At 42.4% G+C, this 22,480-nt stretch overlaps 1 protein-coding gene across 2 annotated transcripts in view; it reads right to left on the bottom strand.

Moving 5' to 3' along the window:
- Positions 1–22,480, bottom strand: part of DSCAM (DS cell adhesion molecule) — an 861,731-nt gene that overhangs the window by 33,605 nt on the left and 805,646 nt on the right. For both annotated transcript variants that reach the window (XM_050784546.1, XM_050784547.1), the window contains 2 exons: positions 19,087–19,263; positions 6,997–7,027 (listed from right to left, as the gene is read on the bottom strand). In XM_050784546.1, coding sequence (XP_050640503.1) covers positions 6,997–7,027; positions 19,087–19,263 — 208 coding nt within the window. The remainder of the gene's footprint in view (positions 1–6,996; positions 7,028–19,086; positions 19,264–22,480) is intronic.

Below are 22,480 nucleotides of genomic sequence, written 5' to 3'. Positions count from 1 at the left end.
CAAATGAAAAGCAATTAAAAACCAACAGCATTTTCATTTGTCACATATGAGATATTCCAGTGAGGGTGAGGAATAGAGCACCAGATATTCCAAAGATGGTGAGGGAAAAAGCACGTGCACCAGCTGTTTGTCGGATGGGAGTTTTACTAATGGATTTGTATTTATATCTGGTGTCATTTTATGTTTGTTCTAGAAGCAAATCACAAACCTTGTTAGCTTCCCTGACATTAGTTTTCCTAACTGATAGTACATTTTAGAATAGAAAAAAGAAAAGCAATTACTATCATAATTCAATCTCAAAATTTGTGTTCCAGAAAATTACTCTTAGAGTGAGCTGTTCTCTAAAAGTAAATGAAAATAAGTAGTAAAACTGCATGGTAGAATTGTATTCAGTTATGGCCTGCAGTTAAAAAAAATCTCCACGTTGCACAAAAATCTAAGAAAGTCAATAAAGACCTTAATTAGCAATCCACATTAGAAGGGCGGTTGTTCAGTCTTTACAGAATAATAAGACTTTACTAGATGTTCAAATAGTATTTGCTAAAGCATCCTGTAAGAAGTAACAGTCCCTTGGATAATCCAATCAATGGCATAATCTATGGCATCCATCAGTCCAGCTCAATTGTTGTTAACACTGGTTTTGACAAAGATTTCCGGAGCCTAGTTAACTCAATAATAGTTTACCTCTGCGTTACTTTCAATGGAGACCGAAATAGGAATACTCACGCTACATTTTAAATGCTTTCCCCTCTAACCAAGCCATTCACCCCAAGTCCCAGGGCTCTGCCTCCACCGATCCTTCCTTGTTAATGAGGACTCATCCATTCTTGAACCAAGTGGTGGACAGAACCTTAATTATCCCAAAGTGAAGTTCACTCAAGTACCCCCTTAGATGTTTGCCTGATGAGATCCATGTATACTCCTCATTTGAGGAAAAGCAAATTATCCCATGAGAAAGACAACTTCTGAAAGGTGCAACATTTCTACTTAGGACTTGATCTTGAACCAGATTTCTTGCTCTGCAGATGAGGAACTGGGTTATGTACCTACATCATGCTAATTATGCAGAGCCCAAATTCAAACGTTTTGTCCTGATTTTTCACATGGTCTCTGTGCTCTTTCAAATTACTTAACTCACTTCTCATTTATTGATTTTTTTAAAAAGAGAGTAACAAAAAAATTCAAATAATCATATAAAATGAAGAGCATTTTGGTTACTTGGGGGTGTGCACTTACGGCATGCTTAGACAAGCTATATTTCCACAAAAACATATGGGGAACTACTCCTCTGTGAATATCCCAAAGATCTGTTTAGAAACCTCACTAGAGACTTGAGCTTGTCCTTGCACCAAAAATAGAAGTGTGAGCTAGTTCCTTCTGCTCTTCATGAATAGTTATGAGGCAGTCAGCGGCTGCTCTATTAAATAGCGATGAACACCAAGTGCAGGCTATACTTAAACAACAATAAGGGGTCTGCTACCAGACTGCCACAGGAAGCAGGCTAAATAACGGCTGTGAACCGCCACGACTGGCTGGCATCAAGATTTAGAACATGATTCGACCCTGCGAGCCAGGACGACCAAGGCTGGAGGTAAATTCTTCCTCCTCAGAAGACTATAAGAAAATGGCCCAACAAACCTTGAGATTCAGAAGCTAATTGTTTTTTGTTGTTGTTGTGATTGTTGTTTTTTTTTAGAGACAGGGTCTTGCTCTGTCACCCAGGCTGGAGTGCAGTGGTGCAATCACAGTTCACTGCGGTCTTTTTTTTTTTTTTGAGACGGAGTCGTGCACTGTTGCCCAGGCTGGAATGTAGTGGTGCGATCTCGGCTCACTGCAAGCTCTGCCTCCCAAGTTCACACCATTCTCCTGCCTCAGCCTCCTGAGTAGCTGGGACTACAGGTGCCTGCTACCACGTCTGGCTATTTTTTTTTTTTTTTTTGTATTTTTAGTAGAGACAGAGTTTCACCCTGTTAGCCAGGATGGTCTCGATCTCCTGACCTCGTGATCAGCCCGCCTTGGCCTCCCGAAGTGCTGGGATTACAGGTGTGAGCCACTGCACTCAGTTGGACTCACAGTTCTTTCTCTTTGCACTTGGCTGCTCCCTTTGTTTAGAACACACTTCTCCTGCTACCCCCAAAACCCCCATAGCTGGCTCCCTCCTTGCAAAGCTCAACTCAGATGCCATCTTTCCAATGGAGCCAGGCTGGCCATGTGATGGGGATGTCTCATGAGTCCTCTCCCCATTCTCTGTTTAATTTTGTCTCCTTGGCACTTATTACTCTCTAGTATATACTTAACTGATTTATCTTATCCATTATCTGCCTCCCTCACTGGAAAATATGCTCCACCAGGGTTTTCTTCACCTGCTCTGTTTCCTGCGTCTCCCTAGGACTTAGAACAGTATATGGCCAAAGTAAGTGCTCAATAAATATCTATTAAGTAAATCCTCACACTGATTTATTTTGAGGGCACAATGTGAGCTGAGTGACTTTGTTATGAGGCAATAATATCCTTCTCATTCTAAAAGGGTCATTGGATTCCAACTAAGTTATTCCATTACTTAATATTTGCTGTCATTTTTGACAATCTATTGTTACATTTATATTTATCACTCTGTGTTCTGTGAACCTCAAAAATGATAACAATTGGTCATTAGAATGGCAGCAAACCTTAAAAAAGTGATTTGAACAAACCTCATTTGCAACCTGGAAAAAAGAGTCCAAATGTTTTCACTGTGGAAGCAAAAATTGCATCTTTTTGGCATGGCATATGATCATGCTAAATATATTAGTTATTATTGAGCTATAATCTTCAACCATCCATTTATTTGCCATCTGGTTGTTTGATTAAAATGAGAAGAAGAGGAGAGCAGAGGGGGTTTCACAGGGCAGAGAATTTCCCGGCTTAGCCAATCAATTATTTGCAGCCACTGCCACTCTTCAAAGTCTTAATAGTCCATCATCCTCCCAAATATGACACAGAACACTCCTTAAATGTACAAATGACTATGGGACTGTTAAGAGCATAGCTCATTATAACACTAGGGTAGAGATTTTTTATGTGCACAAAAATACGAACATCAAAAAAGCTAAACTAATTTGACCATTCCATTTGAACCTTTTTCTACTTACACCCAACTCACTCACTAATACTGATTCCTGGACCTTAAACATTATACATGTTAGCTCTCTACAGTATACAGGTTAGCTCTTTAGAGCAAGCACCTCTTAGAAGGCTGTTTCTTTTTTTAAATCTTGCATAAAAATATAAAAGGACAACCTTTCTATCTGGGTGTGAGGGATGCAGTCTCTCTTCCCTGGGGTGATGTGCATGGGTAAAATAGGTGGGTATCTAGGAGCATGAAGCTCAGCAATGGGTGATGCTGCCATGCCAGGGATCCCTGGGGACCCAGGCTGAGTGGTATGTTCTGCTGTCTCACCTGCCTTCCTGGCCTGGCCCTCAGCTAATCTCCCTGAAATACGCAGATACTTCTTGGTAGAAAATGGTTGAAAAATAAATGTTACATTCACCTAGAACACAGAACATGGAGTGATAAAGCTAGAAACAATGTTGAATATTTTATTTTTATTTTTTAGGTAAGGAAATCAAGACACAAAGTGGTAAAATGACCTGCTGAGATCTGAAAACCAGCTTATGGCCACACGGGGCCTAGAACATAGACTTGTGGTTCATATTCTTACTGTACCAGGCTGCCAGCTCCTTTGACTTCCAGAGACAACAGCAGCACAGACCAGGGGTAGCTGTTCAGTATCCTCTCTGCCAATGGACACGATTTGTCTGGACCCCTTGGGACATGTCCAAAAATGGTTGATCCTAAATTGACCAGTTAGGTAACGAGGTCTTTGTGTGCTTGGCCCATTCACCTGCCAAACTTAGATTGAACGAACCTTTCATGGGTAAAAGCTTTGCTTTTACTTCTAAATTAATCCCATAAAAATCCACCTATTTGAGAAGCTTGAAAATTCTCTTCCTTTTCAATCACTTTGACCATTTGAAGGAAAACCACTGTAACTATCATAAGTGGTTGTGATTACTGGTTTTACTGTTCCTAATTCATCCTGGCAACTGGCAATAGGAAGACCATAATTAATTCCTCCTCTTATCAACAGATGGTCTTGCAACCACAGCACTACCCTGTTTATAGAGGATGCTTGCTAATGTCTTTCTCAGAGGCTAGGGAGAAGGAGTAGGAATACACTCTAGAACATCAGGAGAAGTGAAAAAGCAATCATCCTAACTGAACAAATGTTGAACATGTCAGAAAATATAGCCTGCAGTTTCACAGCCTCTGGACAAAGGCATGATTTACAGTTTGGAAGTAGATAGGGGAGGGGCCAGGGTAGGTTGTGCAGAGCACAGCTGAGGGGAGGAGAAGCTGTCTGGGGGGCTGCAGGAGTCGTGCTCAGTGTACGAACTGGTGAAGCAGGCCAGGGGTGGGGGCTGCTGTGGTGAGCAAAAGTCACGCCATTCTAAAGGGGCACTGTGCCTACCTCCAGGCACCATTATGACCTCAGCGGTGTCCAGTATGGCCAGGGCATTTTCAAGAGAAATCAGAAAGCCAATTTTTTTTTTCTTTTTTTTGAGATGGAGTCTTGCTCTGTTGCCCAGGCTGGAGTGCAGAGGCGTGATCTCGGCTCACTGCAAGCTCCGCCTCCTGGGTTCACACCATTCTCCTGCCTCAGCCTCCCCAGCAGCTGGGACTGCAGGCACCCGCCACCACGCCCAGCTAATTTTTTGTATTTTTAGTAGAGACGGGGTTTCACCCTGTTAGCCAGGATGGTCCCGATCTCCTGACCTCATGATCCGCCCACCTCGGCCTCCCAAAGTGCTGGGATGACAGGCGTGAGCCACCGCGCCCGGCCCAGAAAGCCACATTTTATATGAAATCTCTTCATTTTAAATGTCATCAACTAATTCATATTTTTAAAGTCTATCTTTGACAATTTCTTTTATTAGGTAGATTAGTTATTAAAAGTCAAGTGACTCTGACTTCTTTCTTTTCCATGTTTTGTCAGATCTACTCAACACAAGTGCATGCGTGTTTGGATGTATTCCCTGTGACCCATAAATGTCACACGAACAAAGAGCACGGGTTGAAGGCATCTCATGCAATGTCTGTGATCTTCTCCCGGAAGCGTGATGAAGTACCCCTTGTGAAGGAGATACTGTAGAGAGAATTGGCATCTTTGCTTTTCCTCTGAGCTCCAGATTTCTGCTACCAGTTGTCTATTTGACACTTCCTCTGGATGCCTTAAAAATAATCCCAAATTCAACATGACCCACACAGGTCTTTTCATTCCCATCAACACCTCCTCCCAACCTACCTTCCAAAAAAATCAAAAGTCCATAGCCTGCCTCTATCTTCCTCATCGTGGCAGATGGCACCAACGTTCATCAGATCAGTCACAACAAATGCATTTTAGAGTTATCCTTCCCTGGTGACTCAAGCCTGTAGTCCCAGCGCTTTGGGAGGCCAAGGCGGGTGAATCACCGGAGGTCAGGAGTTCGAGACCAGCCTGGCCAACATGGTGAAACCCTGTCTCTATTAAAAATACAAAAATTAGCCAGGCATGATGGTAGGTGCCTGTAATCCCAGCTCTTTGGGAGGCTGAGGCAGGAGAATCGCTTGACCCGGGAGCTGGAGGTTGCAGTGAGCCGAGACCACGCCATTGCACTCCAGCCTGGGCAACAAGAGCAAAACTCCAACAACAACAACAAAAGAGTTATCCTTCATAGTATTGTTTTACCTACAACTCACGTTGTTTTAAAATACAGTATGGCCAAACAAAATGTCTGTAGGATGGAATCTGTGTGCCAACGGCATTCTACTACTGCCTTCGGTCTTCAAAGATACTAGTGATATGGAACATGTGAAGTTTTTAAATAACAAAAAAGTACTAATTTTATATGTGTAGATGGAGAAGGAAGTCACAGCCAAATGTATTGGTGATGGGAGTGGGAAGAGATCCTAGATCCACCCTCTTTCTCTCCCACATAAATCATCCTAAACTGGCAATGTTGAGTTCACCATCAGAGTCCTTGCCATTTTCCCTACTTATTTTCTAGACTCTGATTTTCCTTTTTCACTTTTCATTTAATCATTGCAATATGAAAGGCCTAAAATGCAAATATCAGGCTGAGGTAACACATCAGGCAATTAATCCATACGTGTAAATGCTTCATATCAGAGTGTTCCGTTATTTACAGAGTAAAAAGGTGGGACAGCACAAGAAAACTGAACGTTTGAAGAGGGGGACTGGGTGGAAAATAGAGTTTGGGGACGTGAAAGCAACGTGCTTGTCACAGCTTTGCCGATCACAAGCCTGTGGACGTGTGAAAGGAAAGCTGTGAAGGATGCATTTCTGTCTTCCACAGTTGTGAACATTCTCGTACTTACTCAATAACCACTCTTCATTCATCCCCTCCACGGTTATGAATGAGGCAACTACTGTGCTGACTACTCCTAACATGAGGATGAACTATGAAGGCTATGACTTCCAGGACCAGAATAGACAGTGAATAGACAGTGGTAAGAGGAGCTGATGGGTGCCCTGGTGGAGGGTGTTGATGGAGACCCAGAACCTTTGAAGAGCATGGGGCACAGCACACTCCTTTTGTGCTTTTCTTTTAACTTGGATGACTCTGTTAGAAAGACGGCTTGACCTCATGAGTAGTAAATTTAGGTGAAGGCAAAACTAAAGCTACTTCCTCTTTATGTGCCTCTGTTCCCCGGCTAATGGAAGCCTTCTATTGGTTGTGTCCAGCCAACAAGACATGTCTACAAATATATCATTTTCATCTACAACTTCAGCGAGGTATTACATAAATATTTTGGAATGTATAGGAAATTGCATTCTTTTCTAAAAAGAAAAGATATTATCCATTTCAGACTGCCATTATTAAAAAAGAAAAGAAATTATCAAGGCAAGTTGGAAATTGTTCTTTCAAACATGGTATCTGGGGTCTTGTTCTTACCTCATGAGCATTTCAGCTAAACTCTTTGCATCTGGGGAAAGAAAGTTAACATTAGTACATGGTAAATAACTCATTAACATTCACTTAGGCATTTATGACAAATACTCTACAGTCAGATCACAACAGTCATTTTTAAACACAATCATATACCCAGATTACTACTAATGACCTCGAGTTTTATGGAGTCCTTATTTCTTCTAAATGAGACTTTTAAAATATATCTTATTTTAATTACAAAAAGATCAACATAACTATCCTATGATTATAACATTCTCAGACATCTACTAAATGTTTTATTCCAGCCTACAGTAACTTCTAGGAAATCCAATTTTATTTTCGGTAGTCAGAAAATTAACATTTTGAAAGTATATCAGATCCGGCCACTGCACTCCAGCCTGGGCGACAGAGCCAGACTCAGTCTCAAAAAAAAAAAAAAAAAAAAAAAAAAAAAAAGAAAGTATATCATTTATGTTGAACAAACCCATGCTTTTTGTTATCAAAATATCAGAAGTAAGTGGCATTATTATAGAGCTCTGAGTTCCTCGGGTTGACCAAAGAATTGTATAAATGAAATATAAATGTTCCTGGAAACTTAGATGTTTATTTCGAATTCAGAAATAAAAAAAACTTCATTTTTTTTTTCTCTGAGGACATTGTTTACCAAGACCTGGTTATCACTCCTGACAGAAGGAATCCTGACTAAAAGTGTAGAAAAAAAAAATCCAATTTTTTTTGGTGGTGCTATTTTGAAATTCCCGTTTCCCTTAAAATATAATTTATTCTTTTTACACATTTGGTCCTGGCAAAAATGAATGTTTCCTTACTTAGAGCACAAAAACCTTCCTTTCTTTTTTATTTCATTGCTCTCTAAAAAGTCTTGATGCTAAGTATACTGTTCAATGAACAGAACTTTCCGGAAATGGACTCAACTGACGGTGTGACCAGCTCTGCAGTGAAAGAATACATATGTGGGAGCATTTCCATCTCATGCCTTTGGGGGCTGGCAAACGTGGTCAGTCTCTGCACAGTGAGCAGCATGCTATTTCTGAAAGACGTGGACAGTCACAGAATGACCACGTAGAGGCTGTCCTCGCCATGAGCCAAGCTTAGTTCGTTAAGTCGGCCAGTCCCAATGGTAACCCCAAGATGGGGCCTGGTTTTGTGCATAGATGGGTTCAGTCTGGGAAATGAAACAGGGCCCATCTACTCCACCCACACAGCAAAGAAAAGAAAGCAAAATAGCATTGGATTTCCCAGTTCATGTCTTTATACTTATCTGCAAAGACACAGCAAATATAATGAATTTCCTCTTTCCCCGAATGACTTAACACTTACAAAGTATATATATATATGTGCTTATATATACTTCATGTGTGTGTGTATACATATATATACACGCATACATATAATGCCGCCAGAAGCTTGGACTTAATTAGCTCCAGGGAACTACCAAGCAGTGGCTGGTACAATACTCTAAAAAGGGGGAAACAAATTCAAGGAGTAAACATCCCACTTCAGTTCACACTTGGAAGAGTTATCAGCCTCAATTGTCTTCAGAATCAACTGCTCTCCTCATTCTGCCCACCACAATAATTCTCCTTTTCCTATTCTCGGTCAGTCATCAAGCTCTCTCCTATGAGCTGGTCATGGCAACATACTAAGGAATTGCAGTGTCCAGCAGGGAGAAAAGAGCTCCCTGCAATGACTGCCATGCCAACAGCAGACCTCTCTTGGCTGCCACGTGCAGGCATCCTCCCCCAGGCTCAGGTCTTTCACAGGTCTAGATGCCCAAAGCCGTTTGGGTCAACCCTTCCCTCAACCTAACACTGACTCTACCTTAAAGGAGCATGGGACGTGGGGAGTTTTGACATGAACAGGCAGTGTGCTCCATGCAGAGAATTCACATGCATTGGAATTATGAGCCCATTTGAGAAGTAATGACTAGGTCAGTTTGACTGGACAGAGAAGTTGCCAGGATGGTGGTCTGGTGCACAGTCTAGACATTAAAGAGCTAAGATGTGACTTTGTATTACTGACCTGAAAGCTTCTACCTGGGCCAAGGGGAGAGAGGAAAAAGAACGGCAGAGGTGGGTGGTGGATGGGTGTGGGTACTGTGAACTAGCGTCCACCGGGCAATCCAGAATGCTCTGAATGGGGAGGTGGTGGCCTGGGACTTATTGAAAGCTTCTTAGTCCTTAGTCCAAGTGAGAAGCTCTGAGCATTGGAAGAGAGAGCAGCGGTTGTGTGGGTACCATTATAATGTGAAGATAGAGGAAATCTGTAAGAATCAGAGTCCTACCAGGTGTACAGTGGGACAAGGAGGAGTTGCAAGGAGTCCAGGAAAAGGGCAAGATTTGGGATATGCAGAGCTAGATGTAGTAACATGAGTGACAGGAATGGTCTAAAACAACATGGAAGCAGCAATTTGGGGAGAGACTCATCTAGTTTCAATATCGGGGGACATTAGGTGAGGCTGTTCAGAGGCAAATTTGGAATCAAGTTTGGAAAGATGCCACGGCTGAGATGAGGGTCTGGGTGTTTTTCATATCCCCATAGTGAGAGTGCAAAAAGAAGATGGCAGAGTCTCATCTGGGTCACACTTTCATTAAGGGTGAGAAGACAGTCTGAGACAAGCCAAGAAAAAATTTAAAGTCCCAGATTCACAGAATCTTAAGAGCAATAAAGACTTTTCAGATTGGCCTCCTAATGAATGTTGGAATCCCTTTCACAATGTCTTACACAAACGGGCACATATTCTCTGTCTACATGAATCTAGAGCTGGGGCCACTGCCACTCCAGCATTGGGGTCAGTGCTCCTGCTGCACACCTAGTGTCCTTCCTCTCCTCCCAGTACTCTCCTGCCTTCCAGGTCTGCAGGTCTCTCCCAGTCAGCATGTCCCCAGGTGAACCTTTGTTTCTTCTCTTCTCAGTCCTAATCTCACTTATTAGTCAGCATCATTACTGCTGGTGTGCCCAACACTGATATCCACACTGCAGGAAGGGTGAAGACTTGGAATCCATCTTACTGCATCACACCTGTGCTTTGAAACCTTCAAAAGGACCTTGTTGCAACAGCCCTCATCAGCACAGAGAACCACCTTCCATGCTGGTCCAAGCTGTCATCCGGCTCTGCTGCCGCTCACTTGTAACCTCCAACCTCTCTCTGAGTTTCCTGCACTTGCCACTTTCTGCAGAGAGCCCAAGGCTTTGCTAGTGCAAAGCCCTCCATTGTCCCCACCACCCCATGCGGATTCAACTTTCTCCATGCACCCTCCCATGCCCAGTAGGCAGGGCTGAAGCTTCAGTTCCCTCTGCTTCCCTGAACCTCTGCCTTATACCTCACACATCTCTTCTCAGCTCATACTGTGCCCACCTGTTTCTGGGTTGTCTTTCTCTTGGCCCCTTTGGGCACAGTCCTGTCCCTGATCCACAGTGAAGCTACACAAAGATTTACTGAAGACACATTTAACTGTGACAGACATCTTCCTTTTCTCGTGCAGAAATTCCTTGATGTAATTTTAACCTGAAGTCATTTGCAAGCCGTTCAGATATTTCTATGGAGGTGCATTTCCCTTGCTTGGCCTTAGCTTTCTCTTTTCTGGGTTACATTCTCTAATTCTCTCAGCCACTCCTCAGACGGAATGATTTCTAGGTAATTCCCCACTTGGGACTCTCCTCTTTGAAAGGCCTGAGATTTTTTTATTTCTTTATTAAATGAGGTTGAGAAAGATGCTGGTAATTCTTGATCTTCTAGCACACTAGGGAGAGCACAATGCTCATTATATGTGTTGCAAATGAATTTTTTTTACAACTTCTACAGAAGACTTCACAATTATTCCTATTAAACTGTATCTTCTTGGTTCCAGCCTTTCAAAATCTCTTAAAATGTGGATTCGTCCCTCTAATTCATTAGCTTCCCCACCAGGATATATGTGGCCTCCAAGATTGGATCAACCTGCCCATGCTTTCAGCAACATCCTGGTGTTCCCTTATTAATCAGCCCTGTCAAAATGCAAATGGAGTTTGTCCTGGCCCCTGGTGGTCCCTTCTATTCCCTGATTGCACACAAAACATCCTTTCTATAACCTCAACTAACTTATTTCAATCTATAATGTCCAGAATGAATCTACTATTGTTGAAAACACATACAGGGTATAGATGCTCTTTGACTTATGATTACCTCCTGATGAACCCATCATCAATTGAAAATATAACTAAGTCAAAAATGCATTTAATATGCCTGACCTACCAAACATCAGGGCTTAGCCTAGCCTATCTTCAACATGCTCAGAACACTTACTCTAGGCTACAGTTGGGCAAAACTAGCTAACACAGAGCTTATTTTATAATAAGGTGTTGAGTATCTCATGTAAAAGTGTTGGATCACATGTCACTAACCCAGACAAAGATCAGAGTTCAAAATATAGTTTCTACTGAATGCGTATCACTTTTGCACTATTGTAAAGTCAAAAACTCCTAAGTTGAACCACAGTAAGTCAGGGACCATCTGCATAATCATTTTCTAACACCTCTAATTTGCATTTGATTGTTCAAAGGTTATCCAGAAAGATCTTGGGGTTATGTCTGGAAAAATTTTGTTCAGAACCCTAAAATGTTGTCCTTCAGAATCATGGGGCTGGAACCCCATGACAGCTTCCCCAAGTTTTTAGTGGTGGTGGAGATCTTTCCCTTCAGCGAAACAGCACAGCATTTATTGTGTCTGCATTAGGCTGCTTAAGCTTTGGAACTTGTGTAATAGTTCTTTGTAAACATTGTCTGCAAAAAGCGACATCTACACCTCCACATAATGGCTAATACACAGTATGTTTTGAAAAAAATAAATCATTCTAAACTATCAGGGCGCTGATTATTTTCATAAGCATCCTGAGTCCCTCCCCTCCCCTCCCTCCTGCCTGCCTGCCTTCCTTCCTTCCTTCCTCCCTTCTTCCCTCCCGCCTTCCTCCCTTCCTTTCCTTCCTCCCTTCCTCCCTTCTTCCCTTCCTTTCCTTCCTCCCTTCCTCCCTTCCTCTCCTTCCTTTCCTTCCTCCCTTCCTCCCTTCTTCCCTTCCTTTCCTTCCTCCCTTCCTCCCTTCCTCTCCTTCCTTTCCTTCCTCCCTTCCTCCCTTCCTTCCTTTCCTTCCTCCCTTCCTCCCCCTTCCTTCCTTTCCTTCCTCCCTTCCTCCCTTCCTTCCTTTCCTTCCTCCCTTCCTCCCTTCCTTCCTTCCTTTCCTTCCTTCCCTTCCTCCCTTCCTTCTTTTTATAATTCCTGGTCCACATTTTCTGATTCAAATAGCATTTCTCCTGGTACACATCAAGCAAAGCAGATGCTGAGCAGCTCTCCTGTCTACCTGCCATCTGTTAATATGAGAACATTGTTCACAGCCGTGTTCTTCTTGCACAAACACAGCTAAACAGCCCTTACATTGCCTGTCACATTTTTTCCCACACATTTCAGATCAATCTGAGATTCAGACTTTGCGACATCTTTTCTAAAGCCCCTTGCTACTCCCACACATCCATCCTTGGCTCTGGGCTCCTCCCTTATCTGTTGGACTGGGAAATGATGGAGAAATGATAGCAGGCTAATCCAGTGATATTAAAATGTGGAATGAAGGCATTTCAAAAGACAACATTTGCTAACACTCTGAATGCTGCAAAGAGGGCTAAAAAATGATGGCTGAAAGGATAATGTGGAGATCAGAGAATAACTGGTCATCTGTCTTCAGGAAAGCAGTTACATTTGGGTGGCAAGTGGAAGGGGACTGTGAGAATTTGGGAGGAATTGAGAGGTAGTGTAGCTCACAGAATACTCTCAAGCATTCAGTGGAGAAAAGAATCAGAGAGGCAGTAGGTTGAAGATATGCAAGCTAGAAGGAATATGTATATGTCTCTCTCTCTCTATAATGTATATATATTTAAAATATAATTAGGGGAAGGGTGAAGGGCAGTGAATATTGAGATACAAAATCAATAGACCAAGTATTTTGATGGGCAAACAAAATTATATAGTAGCTATTGATACTGTGTTAATACATCTTCTAATTCCAGGTATAATTGATAAACCTTTAGAGCTTACTTAATGTTGATGAGAAAACCTGTTTCTTACTTGAATATTCAAAATCCTACAGAAGTTTCAAGGCAAGAGGAGTGGGGTAGGGAGAGTGATCTGAACTCCCTTCTAGCTCTGCCTAGACTCATATGTGATTCTGGATAATTCTATAGCTGGCCTTCAGTTTTCATGTCAGAAAATGGGGCATCATGACTGGATGCGGTAGCCCACGCCTGTAATCCCAGCACTTCAGGAGGCTGAGGCAGGCAGATCACCTCAGGTTGGGAGTTCGAGACCAGCCTGACCAACTTGGAGAAACCCCATCTCTACTAAAAATACCAAATTAACTGGGCACGGTGGTGCATGGCCATAATCCCAGCTACTCAGGAGGCTGAGGCAGGAAAATTGCTTGAACCTGGGAGGTGGAGACTGTGGTGAGCCAAGATCATACCACTGCAAGCCAGCCTGGGCAAAAACAGCAAAACTCTGTCTCAGAGAAAAAAAAAAAAAAGAAAAGAAAGAAAATGGGGCATCATAATGGGCAGTTCATACTCAACCGTTTTGCACAGCTATTGAAAGACTAAGGCAAGATGGTGTATAGTGAAGTACTATGGAAAAGAAAGAGGAGCGAAACAATGGGAAACATTAGTAGCCTGTGGATTAGGACGTGGTTAGATCGAGTTTTGGGAAATGGCACCTCTGGTTGGATGTGGAGGCTCCCAGCTTGGCCTTGCCCAGTTCCTGTGTTCTGGTTGTAGACCACAGCTTGCATCCTGGTGATGTGCCTGGCATGAAGCTGCATATCAACGAGGCAGAGCATGCCACTGCATGGCATGGGAGAGTGCTCACCACGACCCCAGGTACTGCGACTGTGCAAAGCTTGAGAGGCTGAATAGCCTCACATTTTGCACACCCCAATTTTTCTTTAAAAAAGAGAAATTTTGTTTTATAGCCACAAGGCTATGTTTTAATGTCCGAAGTTCTAGTTACGTAAACTGGAAGATGCTTAGGTTAATATCTTTACTGGACAGTCACCTGCAGACACCCACAAAAAAACATTTGAGGGTAGCAGATTTTGACCTTATATTACCATCCATCAAAAGCTTTTATTTGTAGCCTCTCCCTCAACAGTCCCTGTCTTTCTGTGGAATTGAAATAGTCTCATAAAGTAGCTATTTTTGCAAGGGCTATAAACCTGCATTATGTTTTTACAAGATCCCAAATAGGACTTCCAATCATCACAATGCTCAGATGAAAGCTGATTTGAAAACTGTGGCAGACATATATTAAAAAAAGAAGGCCATATATACTGGTGATCTGAAAAAACTGCATGCACAGATACAGACAGAATAGAACACCCAGGCAAGGCGGAGCTCCAGGGCCCGGCTGAGACCCACAATCCCCTCCTGACTGCCCACTCCCTGGTCCCCCTCCACGGGCAGCCCTCGACTCCCCCTCACCCCCATGCTCTTTGCTTCCCGCTCTCAGATGCAGAGAGCCTTTTCTATTCAGTTTGCCATAACAAGTTTGATGTTTTCAAAGAATAATTTCATTAAGAAACCAAGACAGAAAGAAAGAGAGAGAGAGAGAAAGAGAGGAAGAGAAAGAGAAAAAAGGAGAGAGAATGGGAAAGGAAGGAAAGGATGCGAAAGGAAGGGAAGGGAAAGGAAAGGAAGGGAAAGAAAGAAAAAGAAAAAGAAAGACAGAAAGAAAGAGAGAGAGAGAGAAAGAAAGAAAGAGAAAGAAAGAAAGGAAGGAAGGAAGAAAGAAAGAAAGAAAGAGAAAGAAAACACAAAGCACAGAACTAAAGAGTTTCAGGGTACAGGCTTCTAATGCCATCTTAGCCACACTTGGCAATGAAATCTCTAGGGTGCATGTGTGCTACTAATTCATTAACAATGTGGGCTTCCCACATTTAGGGTGGCTTTATGCATTAGTGCTGGGGCATCTACTAAGACTTTGAGTCTGTCTCAAGTCTAAGTGTCACTGGGCTCCTGGATGCACATTCCTGCTTTAGATGAGCAAAGTTCAAGTTACCTTTTGGTTTTCCAAATGAGGGGAGCTTTGGGTTCATTTGCAGAGCAGATAAATGTCCTGTTAGAACTCAGAAAATAACAATGATTCCTCATAACCTACCCCTTAATCTGCCTGCATAGCACCATGAACCCAGATCCTCTTTGGGAACGGTCTTCTAGAATTGATCAGTTTTGTAACAATCCATTTCAAAGCATCTTTAAAATAATAAACACATTTCCATTCAAGAGAAGCAAGACGCTTTGCCACAAAAGCATGGTCAAATGTGACATCCCTCACTGATTTTTATCTTTAGCTTATTTGAAGTCCTGCAGGTTGACCCACGCTAACTGGTGCCGAGTTAGCTTGTGCTTTCTTGCATAAATGCATACCAAAGGAGGAGGCTTTTAGAAAGATTGGAGTTGATTACTTGACATGGGATCACATTTTATAAGGTTGGGGCTGCCTGCATCTCAGGCCCAACCAGTGACTCACTCTATAACCTTGCACTTCAAAGGATCTAGAAGTTGAAGAAAAACCAGGGCACCATTAAAAGCAAAATGCAGCTCCTGAACTCCTGGATAAGGTTATAGATTTTAAAAAAATGTGGGCACTTGCAGGCAATTTAGAGTTTAGGAGGTCGCTATGCTCTAAAATTAGTAAAGTACTCAGGAAGAGAGAATATAGGTTGACTACACTGCTAGAGTCCCATTTTCTTTCTTTCTTTCTAAAATTTTACATAAAATAACATCATATTATATTCATCTAACTAGGTTACTTGTCTATACAGTAAAACATACTCAGCCTATAAACATTTTTGTAGTTTCTAGCAATTGAAAAATGTGATCAATTTCAACCATATAAAATTGATCTCACCTAATCACTCTAATTCACTGGGGATCCCTATAATATTTTTCTATAATTCAAATCTCCTTATTTCCATTTCTGATCCTGTTAGATGGTTGCTCAGGCAATGCTGACATGTCACTAGAAATGTTGTCCTTACTTTTGACAATCAAAATACTCTGTCTGTAGAGTCTGTAAATATATTTAAACTTATTCTTCCACAGGCACAGAGTCTGTACCTCATGTGGGTTCGCTTGAAATTGGGTGATTCGACTAATGCAATCCGGATATTTAATACATAGGCACCTATTCCTTTAAACTCGGCAGCTGCAATTTCCCTCCATGAGTGAGTTGAAAATACTTTGAATTAGTAATGAACATTTCAGGGCCCTGCAGGGCTAAGAAACAAAGGTCTTTCTGGGGCAAGGCCTGACTTTTCATCGATTCCCCTTTATGACCCTCACCTCTGGCGCTGTCCTTTTATGGCAGTGCTTTGCACAGGTATGGAGATGAGTCTGCCCCTTGCAAGTCTTGACCCACTGCCACTACAATGTCACCTTTTATAGTTCTCAGAGTCTTAGAAATCTCTTCTCTCTCTAGGACCTAGCTAAACTCTTGTGATCAAATAGAAATGGTCGACAAGCAAATGTTACCAATAGTTTAAAAAAAGGTTCCATCTTGCACCTGGTAGATAATCTACAGTGGTTTGTCAAATTGCATTTATTGCAGTGTGTCTACATTAAAACTTGCCACTCAGAAGTGGTGTGAAATTGTGTACCCAATCCTTGGCATCCTGACTGCCCTCTTGTCAGATTCTTGATTTGAGAACCTTTGTTAGCCACGTACAAAATGCGGAACTGCAGATACCTCTGTGCCACGGCAAGCTATTTTCTGAACTCCTTTGCTCCTCAACCTCTCTTAGGAATCTTTGCCCCAGCACTTATTTTCTTCCTACTGAAACCTTTGTGTTGGATTTACCTTTTCCCCAGAACAAAGAAAACAAACTGTTTCTGGGGAATGAAAGGCCATGTTCTCTGAGGTGACGGACTGCTGTCTTTGCCAAGCCCAACTGCAAAACACTAGTGTCTAGAAGCAGAGAGACCAAGAATTAAAACGCCAGCCCCAGGATGTTTTCTGGAGAGAGCCCTTATACAGCAATAATTAAATCACAAAGAACTACTAAGAATTCAAATACAGGATGCATGGGTCATCATTTCAACCCAAAGGCCTCACTCAGTTAGAGTCCACAGCACGTTTATCTGGAAGCACTCTCAGCGACAGGAAATGCACTGCTGGGGGTGCTCAAGTTCAAAGGTAAATAGGAAAAATAAAATAATAGCTGGGAAGGATGGAGAGCGATAGGAATCAGGGAAAAGAAGACAAGCTGAATTTGGCAGAGGGTGTAGACTGATGAGAAGCATTACCTAGATGCTTAACTCTTGTGATTAAATCGAAATCATTAATAAGAAATATTTACTATTGGTTTTTAGAAATGTCATACAGACAACGTATAGCCTTCTAAATGCAAGTAGTTAGACATAGTTATCCAATGGTAACAAGGACAGACACCCTTGGTATCTCATAACAATTCTTCTAAAGTCCAGGCCACCGTGAACAAGGTTATGAAAACATCCTTTTTGTATTTTAGTGATGAACACTCATGAACTGAACGGAATTCAACACGGTCCATGTTGTATGGAACTTCTCACCATAATGGGCTGTGTTATATACTTGTAGTTCTATTTTACTTAGCACTGAGGTGGCCTCCCTTTCCCTCTCCACCTGGGATTAATCTGTCCTTCTTTTTCACTGATGTAGGCCTTCTTTGAAGCCCTATTTCTGTATTCATGACAGTTTTGTTCTTTTACTGGTAGCTGCTATGGGTCTACCTCCTACCTTAAACCCAGAGTTCAGAAAGCTCTTTCTTTTCATCTTTGCATATTAAGCACCTAGCATTCACTCAAGTAATGTCTGCAAAATTAAAAGATAATTGGTTCGCACAATTGAGAAAGAACATTTCAAGGAGACTGATGTTTACCTGAATTAATTGGGCTGCAGGAGATTTACATGGACAGATTCTTAATTGTACAGATGAAGTACAATGTACTTCGAAACTGTAACTTGTTGGCAGAGCAAAAGCAAGTTGATCGTAAAATGTACTAGAATTCCATAAAAAGGGGTGCTTTGGATAAGTGAAGACAGGTGAAAATATTACCACGTTCTCTGCTCTAAGTGGATTATGGTCAAATGAAGTATTTACAGAAGACGTCATTGTTTTCTAAATGTATCAGTAAAGTTTGGGATACGTTTTGAGGAGACAGTGCTTCCAGATTTGTATTTTGAACATAACTTTGAAACATACACAGGACGCTGCATAGAAGTATCCCACACTACACTGATATTAAAATGAAAATACCTTGTAATGCACTTTACCGAAAAAGCGGCTTGGTTAAATACCCTCACCGGTAAAGGGCAAAGGACCTGGGAACACTTCTGCACAGTTTCATATTTGAAATAACTCCTTGTCCTCACATTGCAGAGCAAGGGCAAGTAAGGGCTCTTGGCCAGAAGCTGAGAACAGCCTCATCACACAGAACGACATGGGGCTGGACATTATAATCATGGTGTCTGTTCACAATGGAGCTCATCTGGCCTGGCTTCTCCAGCCTTCATTATTTTTTTGCTTCATTAGAGTGAAACTCTTACACCAGGCTTCAGATCCCATTTCTAATTTGGGATGGCATGTGTCGTCTGCTTCACAATGCTTCACCAGTACCCTAAGCCCTCAATTTCTACTTCCAGTCAGTCAAATAATTCTCATTCCTGGAGCAAATCTGATAGATCTTTTCATAGAAAGCCATAATTGGTGGCTTTGCTGGACCCACTGAAAATTAAAGAGACTAGAGTTAAAAAATTAATTTTCCTTGCCGACCAACAGCTAGGATTTAGGGGACGGGCTGGTTTTCGCCTGATTTCTGACTGAGCTAGGAACATTCTTATTGTTCTTCCCTGAGGCTCTGCAGTGTCGCTGAAGGAACATCAGAGAACCAGGCAGTGGGGGGACCTGGGTCAGAGAAGGAAGAGTCACTCCCTTTTGAGGTTTGTTCTCTAGCTGGCATCTCTCCCGGTGGCTGCAGAGCAGCAGGGGACATGCGGAGGTGGACAGCAGGGTCTAGACCTACCTCGCAGCCTCTTCAGCCTCTGCTCCCGCCTCCTCCTCCGCACAACCAGCAGGAGCACGAACAGCAGCAAGACCCCCACCAGGATACAGGAGATGGTCACCAGCATCTTGAGCCCCTCGTTGGTCGTCAGCCCTTCTTCGCTTTGGACAACTGATTTAATGAGTGGAGGAATTGTACCTGAAAGCAGGGCCACGGTGTTAGATGGCTATTAATGAAGACGGCATGGTGGAGCTTTTAGGGATGATAGGTTATAAAAATCGTGGTGTGATCCTAGGGTGTCGGAGGTGATGAAAAATGAAAAGAACTCTTTTTCTAGGCCCTGGCTCACTTATTTTCGTATTTATTTCCCTCCCTCTGCCTGAATTTCCAACTTATTCTATAGCGCACATTTGAAAAGGACTTCCTTTTGCGACACACTACTGAGCGCAGGCACTTGAAAGCATGAGGCCCAGGCTCGGTGCTGACAAAAGCCACATGCATCTACCCAGAATTAAGTGTTCCCTTGACTGTCACCCACACTACAACTGATAGAGACTACTTGAAAAAACTGCACATCAAAGAATGAACAAAAGGTTGGGCAAATGGACAGAAGCACATGTGCAGGGAGAGGGTCCTAGATACACTCGCATAAAGCTCAAATCCCTTGTGATTAGGTTATTTGTGGGCTTTTGTCACAGGTGTAAGACCAAATCTACTTCAACAGCTGCCATCTAAGACTACGAGAGCTACAGACAACTTTTCAAAGGGGACCCATCCAGGTTTCTAAAGGAGCCTACTTTTGATCCGGCATTATTAAATAGTGCTACAAAATCCAGATTATTTCGAGTTACAAGGAAACACTGAAGGAAAATGAACTCTGAGCTATCTTAAGCTGCCTTCTATCTAGATGCTCAGTACAATGGATGCAGAGATCTAAACACAGGCATCCACCTTTTATGGGGTATGTATTTTGCTACCCTCCATTATGTAAGATGCTCCACCCCACTGCACTTTCCATATACAGCAAGGGCCAGAAAGTCAGCACTTCAGGAAAAGAGAATGCAAAAATAATATAATTTCTCTCCCAGCAAAATGGTCTTTATCCCGCATTTAGTGAGCAGAGCAGGGATAATGGAATCCTCATTCCTCTGAGATCTCCGCTAAAGCCAAGAAGGCTGTTTTTCCAACTTCAAAGTGTTTTTGTGAAAACCCAAGTCTCCAAATGCTTAGAAATTCAGGGAAGAGGCACTTACAGGATGCCCATAAGGATGGGTCTGCAAAACCAAGACAACACAAGGACAAGCAGAAACATTTGGCTAAGGAAATGGCAGAAGAAAGAGTGAGATCGATAAATGGAGGACTCTGAAACCTGAGTGATATGAATGTAGGCTGTCCATCTTGGTTTTCTCAAGATAAAAAAGTTCTTCAGGCAGATGTGACAATAGAGATATTAAAGCTATCTATTCATAAGTTTGGTCCAAAGAAATCTGTAATCTCTTTCAAGGAAAATATAAATATGCAGTCTTATTTCTTACTGTCATAAAGTCATTTCATATTTCCAAAATGTAAAGGTAGCTTGCAGGATTTTTCAAAATTTGGGATCTTAAAGTGAGAAAATGATATGTTTTCTTAGAAGACAAACATTTAAAATCCGCAGAGCACTTTGTGAATTAGAATCACAGTTTCAAATTCTACATGAGTAGTTTTCTAATTAAATCATGAGCTGTGAGCATATCATCAGTGTGCACATTTAAGCTGGGTGCCCAGGCATCTGCACATATTATAGAGAAGCTGGGGACCAGAAAGTGAATATTGTAAGACAATGATCTAAAGCAAAAAAGATACTTACTACTCAAATGTGTGCTGGTTAACAGAGGATTTTGATGAACCCTTAAATGCTAAGTAAAGTGTCTGGTAAGTGTCAAAGTTCTTTACTTTGTAAGATCAAATAATTCAGCCACATTATGGGGAGAGGCCAGCTTGGAAGTTCTCCTCTCTCTGTGGGTGATGCTTTGTGATGGGGCCACCTTTGAATGAAGTCACTCGAGTGAGGGCTATGAAATTAGAGAGAGGCAGCCCATGAAAAGCATCAGCCCCTGAAGAGAAAAGTTGTTGTCTGGGAGGGCATAGGCTATTCTGGGGCCATAGGACAGAGCCCCTGCAGAGGCTAGGGACCCCGGCTGGTGTAACCAACACTAGAAGAGCTTTCTACAAGCTCAAGGTCTTCCTACAGCCCTGAGACCCAGGCCAGAAGTGCCAGGAAGACCTTGGGCTCTGGCGGAGGAGGGTGTTGTGGAAAAATGACCTTGGACAGGAGATTTGGGGTAGGTCTGCTCTGTGTGCGAAGCAGGAAGAGCCAGTTCTGCGCCATCCGGACATTATAGGAGAAATTGATCAGATGAAAATCCCAGGCAACTTCACCTCATTAGCTCCTTGTGGTCATTTCTGTGGGTCCTTAGTTTCACAGACACTCTTCCTAGGATGGCATAAACTGTGCTCCAAGGAGCTACTTGCTGGAGCTTTAATAAAGCGGCCTCCCGAATGCACGAAGTAGAGGAAGAATCACTCTTCCAGAGGGCAACCTTTCTCTTCAAGGGCTGATGCTTTTCATGGGTTGCCTCTGTCTAATTTCACAGCCCTTAGTTTTGAGTGACTTCATTGAAAGATGTCTCCTCACAAAGCATCACCCACAGGTAGAGGAGTACTTCCAACTTGGTCTTGGTTTGGCTAACTGTCAATAAAGGGTTTCGGTGTTTCTTGGTTAAGTCGTTCAACACTGTGGTCTAGCCTGACCAACAGAAGATGAACAGAAGGCTCTGAGGAGAGTTGCGCTGGAGTTCCAATTCATCCTGATGCATTGCTGCCATTTTTACCTTGCAATTAGAGCACCTAACTCAATCCTTGCTGTTCCCCTAGTGAGAAATCAGCATCAACGCGCTGCTACCGGGACCTTCTAAAGTTCTCCTACTAAGTTACAGTCAAGGACACACTCCCTTTCAGCTTCGCTGGGCTTAGCATTTGTTCAGTTAGCAATAAATGGCCCTTGATACCAGAAAAAATGAGTGAGATTTTCAACCATTTATTTTTGGTTAACTAATGTCAAGAGACACCTCACCTAGTTTTTGGAAAGTAAATGCAAGTGGCAAGTGTGTGTGAGTTTGTGTGTGTGCACGTGTTCATGGATTTCTATTATCCTATTTCCATCGGTGACCCTGCTCCTGCCCAGAGACTAACATAAGCTCCTTTACCATGGAAAATTGTTTTCGCACATGCAGTTTAAGGGCATAATGAGTGCAAAAAAGAAAGTTGTTATGTGGATTGGGATGAGGTGGGGAAAGGGGTGGGAGACAACAAAAGCAATGTTAGCTCATAGACATCAACACAAGCACAGAACCACATGGTCAAGAGTCCTTCA

This window comes from Macaca thibetana, chromosome 3, assembly GCF_024542745.1.
Source record: "Macaca thibetana thibetana isolate TM-01 chromosome 3, ASM2454274v1, whole genome shotgun sequence".
In the NCBI taxonomy this organism is placed as follows: Eukaryota; Metazoa; Chordata; class Mammalia; order Primates; family Cercopithecidae; genus Macaca; species Macaca thibetana.
This window is presented reverse-complemented; position numbering and strand designations above follow the sequence as displayed.